Consider the following 24,476-nt stretch of genomic DNA (forward strand, 5'->3'; position numbering starts at 1 on the left):
TATAAAACTAATGAGGTTCAAACCTATTTAGCAAGAAGAAATCAGAAAAGAAAGAAATAACAGAGATAAAGAGAAGAGAAGAGAATAAGAGAGGAGAAAGTAAGAATAGAGAGAAAAGGGGTGCAGAAAAAATTATCTAGTCTGCTGCCCCAGGTGCTATTTATATTAGTCTTATAACAAAATAGGTACAATGATAGGAATACCCCTGTCATTAGAAACAATAGGAAAATATATTCTAATAGCAATATAATCATTAAGAAAACATCAAGAAATAATGAAGAAGTGGGACTACAAGCTGGTCCACCATTTTCTCTACACATTTTAATATAGGATAGGAGGAATTGCATCTTCCAAATTTTTTTTCAAGTGAGGTTAGAGCAAACAAATGAAGCTTGAGAGGATTTAAATCGCATAAGAGCTTGTAATCAGACTTACAAGTGTACTTGCCATGTGGCATAAATAGCCATATTAACTTGTCATTGAAAATTTGCACCATCATTGGAAGCTTGGTCAACATAATAGCCTTAATATGTTCTTTGATAGTGATAGAGCCAAGAATTTTCTCGGGGGGTGGGGGAGGGAGAATGTATTACTCTCCATCTAAAATCCAACCAAAAAGTTCAATATGAAGTTTTTCTTAAAGTTAAGATTAAAAAATATGAGTCTTATTTAACTTTGCATTAGGCTAAGATTGAGGCATTGTCTAACCCGATCCTGTAACGTAACATAAATAAGTCATTCCAAATCAAACCCAACCTATAAATGCAATTCAAACAAATTGAATTGACATAGGAAAATATAATAGATTATGTTAAAGTTAAAATTAGGGTTTCAAGAAATAAAAAATTGGGCAAGGATGAAGATAAATAAGTATTAATGTGACTTGTCTCACCAATAATATTTTATTGAAAAATTAGGGGGGACCAAGTTATCTATATTACTAATAAAAGAGTGAATAGCCCCATTTTCTGGACTTTTCATTAGACATTTTTACCCCTTATCTACGGGCATAAAAAGGGCATATATATCCTTTACTCTCACTCTAAACTGTTCACTTATAATAGTTAAGAAAATGCCCACTTATAACTGTTAAAAACTGTCTACTTATAACAATTAAGAAATTGTCCACTTATAACTGTTCAAAAATTGTCCATAAATTATAAATAATTTTATCTTGAAGATACTATCACGTGCAAATGTATACATGTTTACTAGTTAATCCAATTGTGAGTATAGGGGATGAGTTACTAACTGCAATAGGCTCCACCAAAGTGGAGAATATGAAGATTTATGTGGCTGTTTCCAAAATGAGGCATCTATTGAGTATTTATGCTCACTAAAAGTTGACTCTTTTGTCTTTAAAACCGAAAAATTAAGAATCTGAAAACAATAGTGTGAGTAGACAACCGCAAATTGTCTACAGTTTTACTCGTATTACTAATCGTCGGAAGGCGGAACACCGTACCGCCTACTTGTCAGCTTCATTCCACGTGGGTCCCCGAAGCTTAACGCGGTACTTCGGTTGAATTAATATTTTTTCAGCACAAGCAAGGGTATTTTCGTAAATGACACCTAGACGAAAGAGGTTAAGTTATTACCCTAATTTCAAGGAAAGAGTCGTGATAGGCTGATGGCGTCCGTATCACTCAAGCTGAGGTCCTGGAGACACAGTAGACTTTTATTCTGATTCCGTTGTATGGGAGTTATATATCTCTTATTCTAATCCAACGGTAGGGGGGCCATAGAATCAGAAAGTTGAAGCCGAACAAAAAGAAGAAGAATGAGAAAGTCAAACTTTTCTTTTGACCAAAGATGTAAATTCGAGTCATCATTTCCTCCCTCCCGCTTGCCTAATGGTTGGATTAATTAATCGCTACTGGTCCAAACAGTAATCAAACCAATTCAATGAGAGAGAGAGAGAGAGAGGGAGGCGTTTTCAATTACTTGAATGAACGAACGACAAAGAAAATGGAAGAGGAGAAAGATCTCTTTTGCACTCTTCTTCGTTCCTCTGTGACTCTGTCTCTGGTCTTTCCGTTTCTTGTCAAATTGGATGTTGCCGTTACTGACCTTTTTTTTTTTTCTTTAAGTGATCTTAATTTTTTATTTTTCTTTTCTCGCCTCATTCGGTTTGGTTTCTCTCATGACGTGTTCGTCATTTGATCTTCATTTCCCTCCCCAATTTTCACTCTAATCCCCTTCCCTTTTACTTTCGTCAGCTTCAATCTTCCGTTTGATCTCACTTGGTCTGTAATTCTTCTCCCCTTTTTTTGTTTGAATTGATTCTTTTATTTACGTTTGTTCCATCATCTTCACTTGTTCTGTAGTTCCTCCAGTTTGTGATAGATTTAAGGCTTTCTGCAGCTAACAATGGGCCCTTTTGTTTCTGGTAGTCTTTAAATTGTAATAACGAAGAAATGAGATTGTTGTAACACTCGTTTCTGAAGGTTCTCTGTTCTTCCAAGTATTTTCGGTTTTTTCCAAGTTTGTTCTTTAATTTAAGTCACAGATAGAAATAGCTTTTTAAGTTTTGCAAACAAAAAAGGAAAAGAGAAAAGGATGAAGCTTGTGGTACGTGTGCTCGAAGCGCGGAATCTACGCGCAATGGATCTGAATGGTTCAAGTGATCCTTATGTTAGATTGCAGATTGGGAGGCAAAAATGTAAGACTAAGGTGGTGAAGAAGAGCTTGAATCCTTGCTGGGGAGAGGAGTTCAATTTTCGGGTTGAAGACCTCGATGAGGAGCTCCTTGTGTCTGTTTTGGATGAAGATAAATACTTCAACGACGACTTTATGGGCCAGCTCAAAGTGCCCGTGTCCAAGGTCTTTGATGCCCAGAGTAAGTCTCTCGGCACGGTCTGGTATACCCTGCAACCCAAGAACAAGAAGTCCAAGAACAGAGACTGTGGTATGTAATTCCAAAATCAGCTTCCAAATTGTTCGGCCACTTCTGTTAATTGGTTTCTAGATTTTTTATTATTATCTTTTCTTTCTGAAATTTGTTGTTTCTTTAGCATTTGGTTTTTCATTTAAGTCGTTATATATGAAGTTCATTTCAATTATTTTGTGTTCTAATTTGAACTGCATTCCTATTCGTATTACTTCATTGTGCTAAAAATGCTTGAAGTAGCCTATTGAGTCTATAGCTCATGATCTTTGAAACCAGTCCTTTTCTTTGTTCTTTTTTTTTGTAGGTGAAATTCTTCTCACCATATCTTTCTCTCAAAGTAATTCTTTCTTAGACGATACATTGTCCTGTAATGGTGATCATGTGTCACAAATGAGGAATTCTTCTGAACTAAGAAGTGAATCATCTTCTAGTTCTTCCAGTGGGCCCTTAGCGTCATCTTCTTCAATGGGAATGGAAGAGGTCAATTCTGAGAAGGAAGAGAAAACGCCACCACAGACATTTGCTGGTTGGCTTTCTCAATTCTTTCTTAAACATGGAGAAACACCATCCACCAGCAGTACTCTATCAGATCTTCCTGAAACCACCAAGGTTGAGAATTACGATAAAAAATATGAACAACAGTCATTTCATGGCAGTTTTGAAGAAGCAATGAGAAGTATGTCAGAAAGAGATCAGGGTGGAGAGGTTCCAAGCAATTTACCAGGGGGAATACTTTTGGATCAATCTTATGTTGTTTCACCATCAGACCTCAATTTTCTACTGTTCTCACCTGATTCAGATTTTCTAAAATCTTTGGCGGAGTTGCAGGGAACTACTGAGCTTCAACAAGGTGCTTGGAGATTTGAGAATGGCACTGACAAGTTGAAAAGAGTAGTCACATATGTAAAGGCTGCAACTAAATTGATCAAGGCTGTGAAAGCAACTGAAGAGCAGGTGTATCTGAAAGCTGATGAGAAGGTCTTTGCAGTTTTATCAAGCGTGAGCACACCAGATGTTATGTGTGGGAGCACCTTCAAGACGGAACTGCTCTTCTGTATAACACCTGGACCTGAGCTTCCGGATGAAGAACAATCATCAAGGTTGGTAATTTCATGGCGCATGAATTTCTTACAGAACACGATGATGAAAGGTATGATAGAAGGTGGAGCCCGACAAGGCCTTAAGGACAACTACGAACAGTTTGCAAATTTGCTATCTCAAAATGTTAAGAAGGTTGATTTGAAGGACCTTGGGTCCAACAAGGAGCAGGTTTTGTCTTCTTTGCAGGTGGAGCCACAGTCTGATCGGAAGTTGGCAATTCAATATTTTGCAAATTTTACAGTAGTTTCCACTATTCTTATGGGAATCTATGTGCTTGCACACATCTTCCTGGCAATGCCCAGCACAATCCAAGGGCTTGAGTTTGATGGGCTTGACTTGCCAGATTCAATTGGTGAAGTGATTGTGTGTGGGATTCTTGTTCTTCAGGGTGAACGGGTTTTGGAGTTGATAGCACGTTTCATGCAGGCCAGAGTTCAGAAAGGTAAAACATGTTTAATAACCCTCTATCCTTGTTTGCTCTTATGCTAATTGATTTTATACTCTTAAACTATAAATGTCCTAAAACTCAGATAGGATTTGAGAAAAAATCATATAGGACACCTTGGCAGCAGAATCATGTTTTGAGAGAAATAAGGAAGTTAGCACAAGACTTACGAGTTCAATTTCTGTGGAAAAAAAGGGATGCAAACTGTTTGATGCTTTATTGAAAGAAGGGGTTAACAGGGAAAACTTGTATTGGAGAATGATAATTGGGGAACCATATATCTATGGGATTGATAGTTGATGTTAACTAGAGATGCAGTATGATGTTTACACTAATAGGACTTTTTCAATTAATAAAGGGATGCACTTCCTCATGTAAATTAAGCTTTTTCAATTAATAAATTAACCAGTTATCAATAACAAAATTATATAGGACTTTGATTATTTACTAGGATAGTGCTTGGTGTATTAACTATGTAGTACGATGTTTACACTAATAGCAATAAGGTACTAACTTTTTGACTAGTTTGTATCATTTTTCTAGCTGAAGTTGGAAAACGAGCATAACTATATGTGCAACCTTGACCTTGAGGCTGTCATCAATTGTTTTGGAATGCAATCTGATGCAGCATGAACTTTGAGGCAAATGTGTCTTCAAGTTGTAGGAACTGTGATGGAGGTTATGCTCCAAAAGGGAGAAACAACTGAAGAAAATAGAAAAAAAAATAATGGGATAAGTAACTGAAGAAGATAGAAAAGAAAAAGAATGGGACACATAACTGAATCTCACTATCAAATTCCTAAAGCCAACAAAATTTTTAAAAATCTAAAATTTTGGGCCAACAAGATATGAACAGGATAGGGCTCACATGGTTTACTTGGTATGATTGCTCCTCATCATCTTTGCCCAATAAAAAAAAAATACAAAATGATACTCTAGGTTATCCCCCTTCCAGGCTCTCCAATGATGGGTCTGCTGGAGTGGGCTTCAGATTTGGACCATGGCTTGTCTGGGATTTGGGTAGTTGGTGGGCCTTGTTCTTGGCCTTAAGATATGTATCCCCATAGCAGGTTCTGTATCTGCAGCTTAACTTCCAAAATAAAGTGTGTTGGCCATTTCTCCCCAACTTTAGTCTTTCCTTATATTGTATTTTAACTAATTCTTTTTTCCCAAGTCTAGGCAGTGATCATGGAGTCAAAGCACAAGGCGATGGATGGTTACTAACTGTTGCCTTGATTGAGGGAAGTAATATAGCAGCTGTCGATTCAAGTGGGTTTCCTGATCCATATGTGGTCTTTACTTGCAATGGTAAAACCAGAACAAGCTCTATCAAGTTCCAGAGAACTGATCCTCAATGGAATGGTAAGCTATCCTGTTGGTATATCTACTTCCTAGTTTCTTGTGCTGTATAGAGCTTCTACTTTTTGCAGACACGCACATGGTTCAGTCTCGTGTAGTTAGGACTCAAATCTCTGTCAACTGGGACAAGCACTATGAAATTCAAATTCCCATATACTGATTTTATGTTGAAATCCTGTTGGACTTGCAGAAATATTTGAATTTGATGCAATGGATGATCCTCCATCTATGCTGGATGTTGAAGTTTATGATTTTGATGGACCCTTTGATGATGCTATATCTCTTGGGCATGCTGAAATCAATTTTGTAAAATCCAACATATCAGACCTTGCAGATGTCTGGATTCCTCTACAGGGAAAATTAGCTCAGGCATGCCACTCTAAGTTACATCTAAGAATATTTTTGAACAATACAAGAGGTAGCAATATTGTTAAGGAGTATCTAACAAAGATGGAGAAGGAGGTTGGCAAGAAGGTACATTGCTGTTCTGGCATCAGATTTCTTCTTAATGAGGGTTCATGCTGTTGTCTTTCAGTTGCATATTGTTAATAACCAAAATGTTTTCAGATAAATTTGAGGTCACCTCAAACAAATTCAGCATTCCAGAAACTGTTTGGGCTTCCACCCGAGGAATTTCTCATCAATGATTTCACTTGTCACTTGAGGCGGAAAATGCCACTGCAGGTACTGTTACATTCAGCAGCACTTGTCAAGCCATTTTTATAAGTTTTGATTTTAAGTATCTTGATATCTCTTTAATTTCCAACTATGCCTTGTGGAGGGAGGGAGTAACATAGGTTAAGAACCTTGTATTTCTCTCTGTGATCCACACGATGCCTATGTTGCTAGGTTAGGTTATTGACCTGTGGTTTCATCTGTGCAGGGCCGCCTCTTTTTGTCAGCAAGAACAATTGGGTTTCATGCAAACTTATTTGGACATAAAACCAAATTCTTTTTTCTCTGGGAGGACATAGAAGACATTCAAGTTGTTCCTCCTACACTTTCATCAATGGTCAGCCCAATCATTATCATTACTCTTCGGAAAGGTAGAGGTATTGATGCAAGGCATGGTGCAAGGACACAAGATGAACAAGGGAGGCTGAAGTTCCATTTCCACTCTTTTGTATCTTTCAATGTTGCCCACAGGTACTTAATGAATAACAAATCTTTTATAGTCTTGAAGAAGTGTTATGGAATCGTTTCTTTACATGGTCTTTCTTTAAAAAGAAAAATCAAAATCAATTGTTATGTTGAGACACAAATAAAGGAAACACAAGTGTACAAGAAAAGGCCACTCCAGCCTTGAAAGAATGTAACTAATAGCCAACCACTAGAACAAACTAACTAACAAACTAGACAAGTGAAAGGCTGGTATAACAGAATTGTAACAACAGTATATAAATAAGGAAAGGAAGCTAGGAGGGTATTATCGATTTGGGAATACAATCTCTCTTTCTATCTCTCTCTCTCTCATTCAGGAGGCAGGCTCCCTCGAAAGAGTCCCTGAGTTAGGCAGCCCCTAACAAGTTGGTATCAGAGCCAAGATGCCAAGCACAAGGTCATCTGCAATGGAGAACAGAGTCGACAACATGGAAGGAGAAATGCAAAGAGTATTGGTTGGCGTCAAAGAAAAAAGAAAGCTTCGCATCCTTGCTTGAACGACTGGCACAGGCACCACCTGCGCCGAATCAGGAAGAACGCAGTGACACCAATCATCGAAGCGAATCAAGAACAGCAAGAATCGAGTTTCTCATCTTCGCAGGGGGAGATCCCACATCCTGGCTTCTACGAACAGAAAGATACTTCGATTACCACGACACATAGGGACCTGATCGTTTCCCATTAGCTTCTGCACACCTGGAAGGAGAGGCGATCGTCTGGTACCAGTGGTACAGGCGACGGCACCCAAGAGCCACATGGGCAGACTTCACCGACGCCTTAACCATGCGATTTGGAGTCTCGTCTTTTGAGAACTATGATGAAAGCCTCACTAAGCTACGACAAACTAGCTCCGTCCAAGATTATCAGATGGCGTTTAAAAGATTAGCTGTGCGCGTGCAAGGTTGGCCAGAAAATGCGCTTGTCGGCAGTTTTGTTGGTAGACTCAGGGAAGAATTGCAATTGGAGGTAAAAGCCATGCAGCCCACCACCGTTCTTGAAGCACCAGCATTAGCTCGACTAACGAAGACAAACTGAATCGGGCAAGGATTAATTGATCTCTGGGAGCTGCGATCAGATTAGGTATACCGAACCCAGAACCAGGTATCTTGGGTAAATCGGAGCCCAGATCAGGAGTAGGAAGCACAGGCAAGGACGCCAACTCTAGTTCAGGCCCCGGCTCAGCCAAGAGGTTAACCTAGGCTGAGATGCAAACCCGACGGGAAAAGGGCCTTTGTTATGCATGTGGAGACAAATTCAGGTCGGGCCATCGCTGTAAGATCCCTCAAGTTTTCTTCCTTCAACCTGAAACCGAATATGTCGAGCAATCAACAGACATTGAAGAGCCAATGGACAACCAAGAATGGGGGCAATGGACAAAGGAATACCCGGAAGTATCCCTACAAGCCTTGACGGGTCTTGCTTCTTCTCAAACTATGAGAGTAATCGAACTGGTACAAGGGTGCCATGTGTCGGTTCTGATAGACAGTGGCAGCACCCTCAATTTCATTACCCAAACATTGGTCAGACAACTAGGGATTCCGGTCCAACCATGTACAGCCTTCCGGGTGCACGTAGCTAATGGGAGCAACCTGGTGTGTGACAGTACGTGCACAGAATTAAAGATGAAGATACAAGGACATGAGTTCGATGTAGATCTTCACCCCCTGGAAATCAGTGGAGCAAATGTAGTTCTCGAAGTCCAATGGTTAAGGCAACTAGGGCCGGTGATATGTGATTGGGCCCGTCTCACCATGGATTTTCAAGTGGGCAGCTCACAGGTGCATATTCAAGGGCAGCTGTCCAAGGGTCCAGAACCCATTAGTCTTGCCTCCTTAAGGAAACAGGCAGTAGACCCAGCCCACATCATATTAATGTAGATGAACTCCCACGGGAATGGCCCCATTCTAGCCCAAGGAAGCAGATCCGAAGAAGGCCACACACAACTACAACAACTACTTCAGAAGTTCTCAGTGATCTTCCAAGAACCTAAGGAACTACCACCGAAACGTGCCCATGATCATTGCATTCCATTGCTGCCCGGAACTGCACCCACAAATGTAAGGCCCTATCGTTACCCCTATTTTTAGAAACTAGAGATTGAGAGGCAAGTGCAAGATATGCTTGACAGAAAAATTATACAACCCAGCCAAAGCCCATTCTCCTCGCCAGTATTACTTGTGAAAAAGAAGGATGGGACATGGCGACTTTGTATAGACTATAGGACTCTGAACAACATTACTGTGAAGGATCGATTTCCCATACCGGTAATCGATGAACTACTAGATGAACTCGGCAGGGCCACCATATTCTCTAAACTAGACCTGAGATTGGGATATCATCAAATATGGGTCCATGAGGGAGACATCCACAAGACTGCCTTTTGTACACACGAAGGGCATTATGAATTTCTGGTCATGCCGTTTGGGTTGACCAATGCGCCAGCTACGTTCCAAGCCCTTATGAATGACATATTTCGACCCCATCTGCGCAAATTTATACTCGTTTTTTTTTATGATATACTTGTATATAGTGCTACATGGGACGAACACCTAGTACATCTACAAATCACCTTGGAACTGCTAAGGACCCATAAACTCCTTGCAAAGGAGTCAAAGTAAGCATTTGGACAGACACAAGTACACTACTTAGGGCACGTGGTCGAAAACGGCATTGTAGCAACAGACCTGGAAAAGATCTCAAGCATGATAAATTGGCCTCGACCTCAAAATGTTAAGGAGCTACGAGGCTTCTTGGGTTTAACAGGGTACTACTGGCGATTCATCAGAGGGTATGGACTGATTACTGCCCCCTTGACAAGTTTACTTAAGAAGAATGGGTTCTGCTGGACTAGGGAGGCCCAACAGGCCTTCGAGACACTCAAAACAACTGTCTCATCCCCACCAACGCTTGCACTTCCAGACTTCTCAAAGGACTTCATCATTGAATGTGATGCGTCAAGCCAAGGAGTTGGTGCAGTCCTCGTGCAAGAAGAAAGGCCAATAGCATTTTTCAGCAAAGCAATGACAGCACAGAAATGGGCCAAGTCAGTATACGAACGCGAACTGATAGCAATTGTTCTCGCAGTTCAGAGGTGGTGGCCCTACCTTCTAGGAAGGAAGTTCATCATACGGACTGACCACCAGAGCCTGAAATTTCTGTTGGAGCAGTCCGTACTATCCCTGGAACAGCAGCGATGGATAGCCAAATTACTCGGCTACGAATATGTCATTAAATACAAGGCAGGGCACACTAACAAGGTGGCGGATGCACTGTCACGCCAGCCACAACTATTTCCCTTACTTCTCACGAACCCAACTTGTTCCATCATGGGTCAGCTAAGGGAAGAAGCTGAAAGGCACCCACAACTGAGCAAGCTGCGTTCACAGGTCCAAGAGGACCCTACTAGCCACCCAAGGTACATAGTGGAGAATGACTTGCTGCTGTATAAATGCCGAATGGTGATACCACAGGATTCAGCCCATATTCAGCAGCTTCTGGAAGTGTTCCACTCATCACCAGCAGGAGGACACTCAGGGATCCTGCGCACTTACAAGAGACTAGCCACCCAATTCCACTGGAAAGGCATGTGAAATTCGGTCCAAAAATTCATAGCCAAATGCATCATTTGCCAGAAAAATAAAGCGGATACCTAGTCTCCAGCAAGACTGCTACAACCATTCCCAATTCCTACACAAGTGTGGACAGATATATCCATGGATTTCATAACGGGGCTTCCCCTTTCCTGTGGCAAGTCCATCATTCTCGTAGTGGTTGATAGACTCACCAAATACTGCCATTTTCTCCCTCTGTCCCACCCCTTTACAGCCTCAATGGTGGCTGAGATTTTTACTAAGGAGGTGGCACGACTGCATGGTACCCCTAACTCTATTGTCTCAGACCGTGACCCTGTTTTTATGAGTCGTTTCTAGGCAGAACTTTTTTGCCTACAGGGAGTGAAACTCTTCAAATCTACCAGCTACCACCCTCAAACAAATGGGCAGACTGAGGTGATCAACCGGAGTTTGGAAACCTATCTAAGGTGCTATGCAGGGGATAGGCCACGCCAGTGGCTCAAGTGGCTTCATTGGGCAGAATGGTGGTACAATACCACGTATCATAGTGCAACAGGAATGACTCCCTTTCGGGCTCTATATGGACGAGAGCCACCTCCCCTACTCCCATATGAGAAAGGTTCTACAGCAGTAGCAGCAGTAGAAGACCAACTCCTCCAGCGAGATAGGTTGTTACAAGATCTCAAATCTCACCTCCATCGAGCCCAACAATACTCCTACAACAGAAGGCATAGGCCTGTCCAGCACCAGATTGGGGAGCAAGTATTCCTTAAATTACAACCATACAAGCAAGTTTCAGTAGCAGGCCACAGGTGGAACAAACTGAGCCCTAGGTACTTCGGCCCATTTCGGATTGTGGAACTCATTGGATCGGTAGCATACAGGCTTGACCTCCCAGCAAAATCAAAATTGCACCTGGTATTCCATGTATCCCTATTGAAGAAATGGCCAAAAATAGGAGCAATAACAACAACCACCCTCCCATCATTCTCCGAAGATGGCCAAGTTCAAACTGAGCCCACCCAGATAACAGATTTCAGGTGGATACGCAAAGGGAATCACATTGAACCAGAGGCATTGGTGGTATGGTCAGGTCTCCCAATTGAGGATGTAACTTGGGAACCTTACTTGGATTTACAGAATAGATTTACACATCTTGACCTTGAGGGCAAGGTCGCTTTCAAGGGAGGAGGGACTGTTGAGACACAAATAAAGGGAATACAAGTGTGCAAGAAAAGGCCACATCAGCCTTTAAAGAATGTAACTAACAGCCAACCACTAGAACAAACTAACTAACAAACTGGACAAGTGGAAAGGCTGGTATAACAGAATTGTAACAACAGTATATAAATAAGGAAAGGAAGCTAGGAGGGTATTATCGATTTGGGAATACAATCTCTCTTTCTCTCCCTCTCTCTCTCTCTCTCTCTCATTCAGGAGGCAGGCTCCCTCGAAAGAGTCCCTGAGTTAGGCAGTCCCTAACATGTTCTGCTAAAATTTTGGTTTTACTTATCAAAAGATGAAAAGAATTGACTCTACTTGTCTTGTACAGCAATGAGAAACATGAAATAAAACCAGATAATTGATGGAGAAAGAAGGAGAAAGCAGTAGAGGTGAAGAAAGAACACTTAATTGTGAGAGCCAATGTGAGCCCCCATTTGTTTTATCATTAACAGGTTTAACTGAATAAGAACAATTGCAATAATTCCCACTTAGATGGGAGCAATAAGAAATCTATAAAACTTACGGCCCATGGCCCAAAACAAAAGAAAGACCAATAATAAGCAAACATAAAAAAAAAAAAACATTTGATTGTCAGCCTATTATCTTGGTGGCGAGTATTTACAAAACATAAAAGACACTGGTTATCCTCAAGAAAGTTTGTTTTGACTTGTCTCGACCTGACAGATGTGTTTGGACCCCCGATCCTAGAGGTTTTTTTCTCGTGCACCTCCTTTAGCTCTTTGTGCTCTTCTCCTACTTAGTTGTTCCCTTCCAAAGAAATTTGGTGCAGGCCCATCCCCCAAAATAGGTGCCTTCTGCTAGGAAGTCTTTTATCGGAACTTGGGAAGATTAACACTAATGACAATCTGCAAAAAAGAAGACCTTTCTTTATGTGTCCTTGAATTGGTGGACTCTTTATAATGCTAATGGTGAGAATTGCTACCACTTGCAAATCTCCTGTCCATTTGTTATAGGTGTTTGGGAGTTTTTTTTTTTTTTTTTGAAACTGTAAGGTAAAGTAATTTTATTAATAATCTTAAAACCATACAACTATGGAAACCCCTGTACAAAGAGAATCTGTACAAGAGGAAAGAACCAGTATACCCAGTACAACCAGTCCCAAATCAAAACGACTATAAGCTCCTTACAAAGAGGAGATCTTGATAAAAAAAAAAAAAAGAACATGAATTTCTGTTTTTGAATAATGAATGATTTACCAGCTTGGAATGCACCATTCCCGAAATCCTTCTAAACAGCCCTTCTTTTGTACTTTGTCTCTCTTCAAAAATTCTACTATTTCTTTCACACCACACTGCCCAGAGGACTGCTGAAAGGAGGATGCTCCAAGCTAAAACCTGAGATGGATTTGGAATCATAGAACTGTTATCATGTATCCTATAGAATAGATGTTGGTCTCAGACATGTCAACTTTCAGAAAAATGGAGTATCCTTGATATATGGCTAAATAAGGATCTTAGAGTTCGTTGGCTATGTAGATCTGGTTTATGGCCTGTTGATTGATTAGGAAGGAGTGTCCTTATGTTCAATATATTACTTTGCACAACTTTGGTTATCAAATTAAATGGCCATCTTATGTTACAGATAGAGTTCAGTATATTTGTAATCTTTCTTTCTTTGTTGGGAATAGAGCATCTAATGTCAATTAAACAGGACAATCATGGCTCTATGGAAGGAAAAATCTTTGAGTCCAGAGCAGAAGGTGCAAATCGTTGAAGAAGAATCGGAATCAAAAAGCCTCCAAACTGAAGAGAGTGGCTCGTTCTTGGGTCTGGAGGATGCCAAAATGTCAGAGGTTCATTCCTCTGTTCTCCCTGTTCCTGTGAGCTCTCTCTCTCTCTCTCTCTCTCTCTCTCTCTCTCTCTCTCTTTGTGTGTGTTCATGGAGTCTGGATTTGGTATGAACACAAACATGTGAACCTGTCTAAGTAACCAATCACGAATGAGCACCCAGTGTTCTATACACATTGGGCCCAAACCACACATTTGTACGCCAGTTACCCATGTGTACAGAACTCTGGTGTGTTCACTCATGATTGGTCACTTAGCCAGGTTCTCACATTTGTGTTTATAGAAGATCCCGTGTGGGGTGGGTGGGTGTGTGCGTGCATGTGTGTGTGTGTGTATGTGTGTGTGTGTGCGCGCGCGTGCACGCATGCGCATGACTGTGATAAAGTCAGTATGTCTTGCATATCTGTCTGCCCTTCTATGAACCTGTATTGCAATCACTCAACACACTGCACTTTGTGGAGATTTTAGGCAGGGCAGGGTTTCAATTGGGACTGGAATTAAAGTCAATTCCTAGTAGAACAGAATTGGAAGGCTAGCAGATTTTAAGCCTTTAATTCCATGTTTTTCGTGGATTTTGAATTCCTTGGGAAACTACGCATTTGAATTCTTTGGAATTGAGGCAGGTTTGAATTCAATTCCAATTTCACTTGTCCTAACAGACCATAACGTAAAAATGTCAGAGCAACTAGCTGATTGACCATCTGAGTCACTACATTTTGGTAGATTGTATGATTACAAATTTCCTTAGTGGTAGAACAATTGGGTTTCCATGTATACTAGATATTTCTTGGGTGGTGGAGGTCATAGATATTCAGAGTGTGTTTATACATTCATTGTTATGTTTTGTGCAATGTTTATTTCAGTCTGGATTTTAGGATTGTTTCCTGTCCAATATCTGATGTTAAAGTTGTTTTCTGTGGGGTGATCTGCAGACCAATTACTTCATGGAACTATTTGGTGGAGGATACTTGGACCGTAAAATAATGGAAAAAGTTGGATGTCTTAATTATTCTTACACACCATGGGAAAGGGAGAAGGCTGATATATACCAAAGGCAAATTTGTTACAAATTTGACAGGCATGTTTCCCATTACAGTGGAGAAGTGACAAGCACTCAGCAAAAGTCTCCTCTTTCTGAAAGAAATGGATGGACTGTCGAAGAAGTTATGACGCTCCACGGAGTTCCACTTGGTGACTATTTCACTGTATGAACACTTCGGCATTCTTCTGATAAAATATCTCCTTGTTACACTAGGATGCTGGATATGAATCATTCCTTAGCTTTAGAGCCTTGGTTGATAACTAACAGAGTACATTTCCCCTGATTTGCAGCTTCATTTAAGATACCAAATCGAGGATCTACCATCCAGATCTAATGAATGTAATGTTCAAGTATTCTTTGGTATTGCATGGCTGAAAAGCACCAGGAATCAGAAAAGGATCACAGAGAATATTCTCTCAAATCTGCAATATCGCCTAAAGATGATGTTCAATCTAGTTGAGAAAGAATTCGTACCAGGAATGTAGATAGAATCTGTTCATCATTGCTGAATGTTTATTTGTGAAACTTTTCCTGAAAGAGCTTTATTTTCATGACGTGCTGTTTTCTGTTGAACTACACTTTGTTCGAAGAATTTGATTCAAATGCAGTACCTGGTCAAAGTGGATTTTGTGATCAAGGTGGTGGCGTTAGCTACCTTCCTATCAGATACAACCACCTGAGATGCATATCTTAAGAGAAATTTTGAGCTTCAGCTTTGCCAGTATGATTTCTAGGAACTAATCTGACTGATGTTACTGCTGGCATGTTTTCAGATTTGGGACATGGGAGTTACTATTGACGAGGACAATTTGACTCTTTTCCATGATGGTACAGTACAGAGATGGTCACTTGTTATGTAACAATACGTGTATAGGATGGTAGAAACTTAATTTTGTCTAACAAGATTAACATGGAAAGTTGTTTCCTATCCATGTTGCCATGTGTTTGAGCACAATAAAGTCAGGATATTACAGATACATTCATGTCTTGATCAAGAAGTTGGAGTGTCTTACCTGCTTCAAGAAGATCAAGATGCGAATTATGGTCATATGTCTCTGCTTCATGCAATCGTATCCATTGTTGTCTCAAATGTATATCTGTATATACTCTGACTTTGCTAAACATTTAATTTGAATAATTTCCTTTTTATTTATTTAGACTTCAGGCTGCCAGGAATGAGCTTATTTTGCCGCAAAAAAAAAAGAGGCATGTCTTGAAAGAAAGGCTTTTTTTTTTTTTTCAAAAGCAAAAAAAAAAAGGTTTATTTGAAACAAGAAACTTATGAATATTTTTTTATTTTCTTCAGTGAAGTATACTTATAGTTAACTTTCTTTTTTATATTTTGTTCTCACATGTTTGGTTTTACAGAAACAAAGGAAATATAACGTTGAGGGAAGTTCTTTAAGCCTCAGTTTGGTATGAGTACAACAATACGGTACAAAGCTTGTATTTTTATTTCTAAACCTTGTATTTACACTCTACATATTTGTATTTGTATTCTTTCCAAACTGATTGGAAGAGTGCAAATACAAATATGCAGAGTGCAATACAAGGTTTACAAGTACCAATAAAAGGTTTTGCATAGTACATATTTCTATTTACACTCCTCCCAAAGGGAGCATAAGAATGATAAAAGGAAATTCCCCAAATCGAAATCCTTCTGAATTAGAATGGTCTATTCCTCTTGCTTGTTTGGTTCAGGTTAGAATTGAAATTGGAATCTGAGTTGGTTGGAATGGATTCTTTCAAGGGAGGTAAGGATGCAAATAGATCAGATCGGATCGGATTCGAATCTGATCGAATTTGAATCATGGTATATCCGAATACGATCGGATTCAAACCATGGTATATTAGAATCTGATCCGATACTATGGAGAGTAGATCCGATCCAATCAGAAGTCGGATTTTTGGATCTAATCCAATTCGATTTAATTTTTAAAAGAAATAATAAAATTATTAAAATAAAAAATATAACGATTTAAATAAAGAAAAACAAAAAATACAAGTATCTTTTCAACTATTTTCATTGTATATATATATATATATGTTTTTATAAAAATAAATAATATAACAAATTTATAAAAATACAATATAAATAAATAAATAACATATAAATGTGTTATATATATTTATAAATATAAATAAACAAATAACATTTATATCGAATTGAATCTTCTCGGATCGGATAGGGGGTGATCCGAATTGGATCCGATTTCTGATCGGATCCTATTATCTGATCCGAAGATCCGAAGTGGGGATATCTAAATCCGACAAAATGGGATCGGACTCCAGACCGGATCAGATCATGATATGATCCATTTGCACCCCTAAAGGGAGGGAGAATGAATGGGAATGGTATTAAGATTCTATTTCAGACCCTTATTCACACAAACCAAACAGACCCTTAATCAACCACACAGAACCATAGCAGAATAGGCACCTATACTATGGTTAAAATTTGGTAGCCTGAACCACACTACACCTATATAGGCATTATGCAAGGTGTGGTGTGGTTTAGGCTACACTATATTTTGTTTTCGTGTATTTTATATACATTGTGAGGTGATCTACATCATTAATCAAGAGTAATGTATTTTTTGGGCATTTTTAAGTAAATTGCAAATAAATAATATTAATTAATTTAACATGTGATAAAAATTAATAGTAATATAATTAAAAATATAAAAAAGTTAAAAAATTCATATTGATCAAAAAAATTAAAAATATTAATAATAATAAAATTAATAAAATAATAATACTAATAATAAATTAAAAAACTAGTATTGATCAAAAAATTAGAAGTAAACACAAGCTTGCAAAAAGACGAGCCTGCAAAGTAACATAACCAATGTTGGGGCTATAGTATCCCGTGGTATAATTACAACTCACAACCACGTTAAAATGTTGTGATTGATATTTAGGGCGTGGTGTAAACTACACCACGATATATTGGGTTTTGGGCCACATCACACCACAATAGATTGCCTGAATTCGTTATGGCGTGGTTTGAAACCTAATATATCATGGTTCCATAACTCTCCCAAACACCGCCTAAATGTACGAGTATGAAATACTCTGTATATTTGTATACACATGCTTATATCACTAAGCACATGTAAACAAGATAAAAACATGAAATATTTATATGTAGACTTTGATTTTTTTTTACTTTACTACCTTCAATTAATGTCATAACTTAGTAATTAAATTAAAAAATTAAAGCATTTGGACAATCACCATTTTCAAGTATTGACATTTACATGATAAGATTAAACTATTCTGATTTACCTTACGATATGGACAGCTAAGCCTGAAGCCAAGGCAAGTGGCGTTATATAGTAAAAATATAATATTATATGCTCATTATATAAAATTTAATTGAACTCAAATCTTAAATGGAACAGGTTGGGCGGGATCAAATCCAAATCTAGTCCAATTAAATGATTTTGGTGTCCATAATTATGTAAATGAATTGAAACAGATATCGGATCAGCGCCCCCTTGCTTAATAACTTATTCACTAAACACAAAGTGTAAGCATATGTTGTTCATCACAATTGTGATTGATGTGAAGGTACTAAACCAGAGTCACAGAAACACCTATGGCAACTCATAGGTTGGCATGGATATGTGACGAGGCTCATAATTCGCCATAGAACTTGCGATGAACCCAAAACTCATCAAACACCCACAACGAGTTGCGGTGAACGAAAACTGAAGGAATGAGAGATCCATCATATGGATGGCCGAACCTTGCAGGAAGGATGGGCGAAATTTCAAAAATTTCTTTACTCTCATCCGGGAATCCTATTCCCAATTCAGAAAACTGCATTTTCAATGTTCGTTCTTGTAACCAAACCGGACCAAATCTGAAACCAAATTAAGGGAATGATATACCTGATACGGAATCCACGCAAGAATGCTCCTCCCAACGTAGGTGTTCACACCCAAAGAATGCACCAAATCCTCCATTCACGGAAGATGACACAACTTAGGATGATGAGGCAGGACTAGCAGGTAGTTCTTCACCAAGAACTTGTGATTATTCAGCAAGAATCGAATGGGACAGTGAGCACAGCTTCTAAATTGTTTCTTCTGGCAAGAAAAATATCAATGTTAAATCTTGATCAAATCCAATAACTGGAGATCGAACAGGGTAGGGCGGCAAGAGCAGGAAGAAAAATAGTAGAAGGCAAGAACAGTCTAACTGAGTTGTCTTCTCTCTGTATTGAGTGAGTGTGTTTTGAATGTTCACCCTGCTCTCTTATTTATATCCTTAAAGAGACAACTTCCTAATCTCATTAGGAGTTTCCTGATCCAAAGCTTTTATTTGAATCTTGACTCTTTAAGTGATAAGGATAATCCCTTATCTTATCTGCAGATAAAGGTCAACCTTCCTAATCAAATTATGAGTTCCTTTGATCCAAATCTTTATTTGGATCTGAATTCTTTAAGTGGATAAGGATAATCCCTTATCTTATCTACTGATCCAAATCCTAAATCCGCTTCTATTTAATTAATCTAATCAACCCAGTTCGAAATGGACTTTTAGGCCCATTAAGCTTTCAAGCTCACTTCCACTTAATGATGGCTAGCTTGGCTCTCTTTGTATGGCGTGAGATCCTATCATTGATCTACACATCAACCACATGGATTTAGCCTAGCCTCTGTTACAAGGTCTGGCCGAATTCACTGTTGAATACAGTGAACCCCTAAGTCCATCATTATGGGCTCTTAATGGGCCCAACATTTACACTAAATGATCATTGGGTCCAGCTATCTTATGAAGGCCCAAGGGCTGTGGGCAAATGTTAGATTAGCCCATCAGGTATAATCCTCAATGGTCTTACACTTAACCTCTCAGCCCATAATAATCAAACACTGCCCAACAAGAGAGGACCTCTCCTTCGGCTGCAAGGTGCAGTGTTGCACTCTCTACTTGCATGGATCCCGGGAATTAAAACCTTTTGCAAACATTTTGAAACCATAATATATATGTATATCTCTATATAAATATATTTTGCAAAAACAAATTTCAATGGATGAAATCAACTGCCGGCAGTTTAGGTTTCCATCAGAGAGAGTGCATCCCCGATCACTCACTTTGTCCAACAAAGGGGCTGATCCTGTCACTACGATCACCCACTCAGATGAATTCTTGGGCTGTCCCAATATACCCATGTTTTGATCCCCTCTAAGGATCTCACTGATTGGTATATCAAAGACAGCCCAGTATGGTCGAGTGCACAACATGGCATACATGATGCTCCCTACAGCAGAAGCATATGGAACTTCCTTCATGCCCTCAATCTCCTCAGGTGTCTTGGGAGATATACCCTTCGAGAGAGTGACTCCATGCCTAAAAGGAACATTTTATTTCTTGGAGTTCTCCATACTGTATCTCTTGACTATTTTGTCAATATAAGTAGATTGGGATAATCCAATTATCCTCTTCGATCTATCTCTATAGAGTCGAAATCCCAAGATATAAAAGGCTTCTCCAAGATCTTTCATGGAGAATTGTTGTGAAAGCCATACTTTCACCGTAATCAACATTCCTACATCATTCCCAATGAGTAGAATGTCATCTACATACAGAACCAAGAACGTAACATTATCCCCACTAGTCTTCCTATAAACAAAGGGTTCATCCGGATTCTGCTCAAAGTCAAATTGCTTGACAGTAGAGTCAAACCGGATGTTCCAACTCCTAAAAACATGCTTAAGTCCATATATGGATCGGTTGAGTTTACATACCATGTGTTCCTGACCTGCAACTATGAAACTTGCGGTTGCTACATATAAATATCGTCAGTAAGATCTCCATTAAGGAACGCGAATTTGACATCCATTTGCCAAATCTCGTAGTCATGGTATGCTACTACAGCTAGCAGGATCCTAATGGATTTAAGCATGGCCACGGGCGAAAAGGTTTCCTCATAATCGATTCCTTTTTTCGGAGTGTACCCTTGATGAGACTAAAAAGTACCCTATTTTTATCCCCAAATATTCACTTATTTTCATTATTTTAGCACTTAATTAGACTCATTACTCTTGTATTTTGATTCAAGGCAAACAAGAAGGCGATTGGAAGAAAACAAGGCTAATCGGATGATTTTACACAGTTTCGGCACCATTCAGTAATCTGGGCATAACTCTCTATTCCGAACTCCGATTTGGATAATTCAAGATGCACTGGAAAGATAATAACGGATAAGCCCACAACTTTTACGTTTTGGGTTTTGACAGATGCGGCCCGCATCGAAGACGAAATCGGGCCCAAAGTCGGAGCAAGTTCGCAGTAAAGCCCATTTCACAGCTGAAGCCCAATTCACAAAAGAGCTTTGTAGTAGCCCAAGTTATTAAAGCAGCACAACTCGAATTCAAGAGCCAAGAATCCCAATTTTGAATGTAATCTCCAGAAAGAGAGTCTTATCAGATTTAAGTTTTGAATGTAATCCTAGAAAGATAAGATGATTGAGATTAGATCACTAGATAAGAGATATGATAGGATTAGTTCAAAACAGATCAGGACTTTCTTAATTGAGGTTAATCTCCTAAAAGGAGTTGGAAAACAACCCTCTCCCTCAGCTATATAAAGGGGGGGGACTAGCTTTAGGCATCAATCAAAAAATCCATCAATCAACGATCAAGCAACTCGATCAATCAAGAAAGATCAGTTTGGCCTTCTAAGAAGCAGAGCATGGAGGATTCGAAAATCATGAGCAATTAAGCTTTTCTTTTCTAGTTCAAGGGGGGATGTTTGAATGTGTCATCGTGAGGTTCAGTATTTAATTCAAGTTCTTGCTTTTTTTTTCAAGTATTCGTTGATTCTTGTGCTTATTCTCTATGGATGTTAATGTTAATTAGTCTGACAAATTAGTTAATATTGATTTTCCTACTGCTATCCATGGTTCGGTGATCCGTAATTGTCACAAATAGTAGTACAAGTAGCAATTAGGTTAATATCTTTCTGAGTCAATTGTTCGTGACAGCCTTTGACCAATGTATTGACATGTTTTAACCTAAAGGGAATCAATGGAACAAGATTCGATAATTGCAACTATCTCAATTATTGTTATTTTGGTTTAACTGTTTTCATAAAGTTTAATGCTATCACTTGTTAATATGGAGCGCTATTGTACTCAGTCGATTAGTGATAAGTGTTGATCGGATGCTGGGTTTGGTTAGATGATTTAGGAAAACACAAGGTTTATTATGGCTATCCTAATAAATCTAAGGTTAAATGCTTGAATTGCAAGACTACCGAAGTCTACCTAGGATCGATGACCAATTGATTAAATCTGAACCCTTGAATCAGAATTCGGTAAAACTGATTTCTCTTAAGTTGATATTGCTCTCTTGATTCTTTTTGAATTTTAATTATTTAATTTTCCCACTCTTTATATTGCACACTCGGCTGGGAAATTATCTCCCTAGCTCCCTGTGGGATTCAACCTAATACCACTACTACTACAAATTTATTGTGAGACTAGCATTAATTTTGAGGGCTTCGACAACCCATCAAAATTTTGGCGCCATTGCTGGGGATCGAACCCGGGTCGCCCGCGTGACAGGCGGGAATACTCACCACTATACTACAATGACCACCGAAAAAGAGCTATTAGCAATTATTTTTGCTTTAGATAAATTTCTGTCATATTTGCTTGGCTCTAAAGTGATTGTATTTTCTGATCATGCAGCTTTGAAATACTTGCTGGCAAATAAGGAGTCAAAACCGAGGCTGATAAGGTGGATACTTTTGATCCAAGAGTTCAATTTGGAAATCAAGGATCGAAGGGGAGTCGAAAACTCGGTGGTAGACCATCTAAGTAGGTTGGTAAAAGATGAAGACTCCCCATCCATCTCTGAGTTTTTTCGGGATGAGCAACTGTTCCACATAAAAGGTATGGTCCCTTGGTATGCTGATATCGTGAATTACTTGGTCACCGGAATTTTGCCTAATTATCTCAACAAGTCAATGAAGAATAAAATCAGATATGAGGCAAAATATTATGTTTGGGACGAACCCTATCTGTGGAAATTCTGCTCCGATCAAGTGATTAGGAGATGTGTCCCTGAAAATGAGCATATATCGATTTTAAATTTTTGTCATAATTATGCTTGTGGTGATCATTTTGGGCCAAAAAGAACTACTCGAAAGGTCTTAGATAGTGGGCTACATTGGGCAACCTTATTTAACGATGCATACTTGTTTTGTAAAAATTATGAAAGATGCCAACAAACAGGTGCATTGTCTCACAGAAACGAGATGCACCAAACCCCCATTCTTATTTGCGAAATCTTTGATGTTTGGGGTATTGATTTTATGGGACCCTTTCCTCCCTCTTGTGGTTTTGTTTACATACTTTTAGCAGTTGGTTATGTCTCAAAATTGGTGGAAGCAAAAGCCACCAGAACTGATGATTCTAAGTGTGTTGTAGGTTTTATCAAATCTAACATTTTCAATAGGTTTGGTATTCCTCGAGCCATCATAAGTGATCAAGGGACCCACTTCTGCAATAGAGTTGTTGAAGTCTTGTTGAAAAAGTATGGGGTGCATCACCGAATCGCCACTGCCTATCACCCCCAGACAAATGGACAAGATGAGGTTTCCAATCGAGAGGTCAAGTCCATTTTAGAGAAGACGGTGAACCCTTGTAGAAAGGATTGGAGCCTACGTCTAGATGACATACTTTGGGCATACCGAACTGCATACAAAACACCAATAGGGATGTCTCCTTATAGATTAATTTTTGGCAAATCTTGTAACTTACCAGTTGAAATCGAGCATAAGGCCTATTGGGCAATCAAACGCTGCAATATGGACATGGAAGAAGCTGGCAAGGCAAGAAAACTCCAATTACAAGAATTGGAGGAGTTGCGATTAGAGGCATATGAGAATTCGAGAATCTATAAAGAGAAGACCAAATTGTTCCATGATAATTTGCTTTTAAGAAAATAATTTATAATTGGACAAAAGGTTTTATTATACAATTTTCGACTCCAACTCATGCCAGGTAAGTTGCGTTCCAAGTGGATGGGCCCATTTGTTGTTACTAATGTATTTGTTTATGGTGCAGTAGATACCAAAAGTCTCGAGACAGACAAGGTTTTCAAGGTGAATGAGCATCAATTGAAGTTGTTCCATGAGGATGCAAATTTCTCCTCTATGGTAGACATCTCATTGGACCTTCCTCATTATTCATCGAATTAAGGAAGCAAAGGAGGACGTCGAGCATAACGACGTTAAACAATTGCGCTTGTGGGAGGCAACCCACTGTGTATAGTTATTTTTTGTTTCAATTATTGTTTTCAATTTTAGGAACATGGTCGTGTTTAGCAGCTGATTTCACATTTGAAAAATCTCAACAATGCGTTCAGGAAAGTCACTTAAATCCTTCTATCGTATGCATAATCATATACATTGAGGATAATGTATACCTTAAGTGTGGGGACTAAAGCATGCAATGGATAAGGCCTTATGTTGAGAGAAAGAGAAATTAAAAATCAGTAGGTAGTTTCTTTTGTTTTCTTGAGTTTTGCCTTGCCCGAAGACGGGCAAAGTTTAAGTGTGGGAGGATTTGATGAGACTAAAAAGTACCCTATTTTTATCTCTAAATACTCACTCTTTTTCATTATTTTAGCACTTAATTGGACTCATTACTCTTGTATTTCGATTCAGGGCAAACAAGAAGGCGATTGGAAGAAAACAAGGCTAATCGGATGATTTTACACAGTTTCAGCACCATTCAGTAATCTGGGCATAACTCTCTATTCCGAACTCCGATTTGGATAATTCAAGATGCACTGGAAAAATAACGGATAGGGCCACAACTTTTACGTTTTGGGTTTTGACAGATACATCCTACATC

General features: G+C 39.0%; 1 protein-coding gene and 1 non-coding gene across 3 annotated transcripts; one reads left to right on the top strand and one right to left on the bottom strand.

Moving 5' to 3' along the window:
- The first annotated feature begins 1,925 nt into the window (after positions 1–1,925).
- LOC104588688 (C2 and GRAM domain-containing protein At1g03370-like) lies at positions 1,926–15,759 on the top strand. Of its 2 annotated transcripts, XM_010246723.3 has the most exons (9): positions 1,926–2,908; positions 3,195–4,433; positions 5,616–5,798; positions 5,986–6,269; positions 6,363–6,479; positions 6,679–6,941; positions 13,424–13,592; positions 14,493–14,765; positions 14,893–15,759. In XM_010246723.3, the coding sequence occupies exons 1-9, from the start codon at positions 2,560–2,562 to the stop codon at positions 15,085–15,087; spliced, it is 3,072 nt and encodes a 1,023-aa protein (XP_010245025.1). In that variant the 5' UTR covers positions 1,926–2,559; the 3' UTR covers positions 15,088–15,759. The 2 variants fall into 2 exon arrangements, with proteins under 2 accessions (XP_010245025.1, XP_088753599.1); XM_088897473.1 differs by lacking the exons at positions 13,424–13,592; positions 14,893–15,759 and having other exon boundaries at positions 1,975–2,908; positions 14,493–14,679.
- A 6,378-nt stretch (positions 15,760–22,137) lies between these two features.
- On the bottom strand, positions 22,138–22,209 carry TRNAD-GUC (transfer RNA aspartic acid (anticodon GUC)). The gene has a single exon. It is a non-coding gene; the product is annotated as a tRNA-Asp (tRNA).
- Positions 22,210–24,476: the final 2,267 nt, after the last annotated feature.

The sequence above is a fragment of the Nelumbo nucifera genome, chromosome 1 (assembly GCF_055504915.1).
Source record: "Nelumbo nucifera cultivar China Antique chromosome 1, China Antique-T2T, whole genome shotgun sequence".
In the NCBI taxonomy this organism is placed as follows: domain Eukaryota; kingdom Viridiplantae; phylum Streptophyta; class Magnoliopsida; order Proteales; family Nelumbonaceae; genus Nelumbo; species Nelumbo nucifera.

Coding starts and splice junctions, on each gene's coding strand:
- LOC104588688 (XM_010246723.3), top strand. CDS start 2,560: ATGAAGCTTGTGGTACGTGTGCTCGAAGCGCGGAATCTACGCGCAATG. Junction 5,799..5,985: donor AACTGATCCTCAATGGAATG/GTAAGCTATCCT, acceptor TTGGACTTGCAG/AAATATTTGAATTTGATGCA. Junction 6,942..13,423: donor TCTTTCAATGTTGCCCACAG/GTACTTAATGAA, acceptor TCAATTAAACAG/GACAATCATGGCTCTATGGA.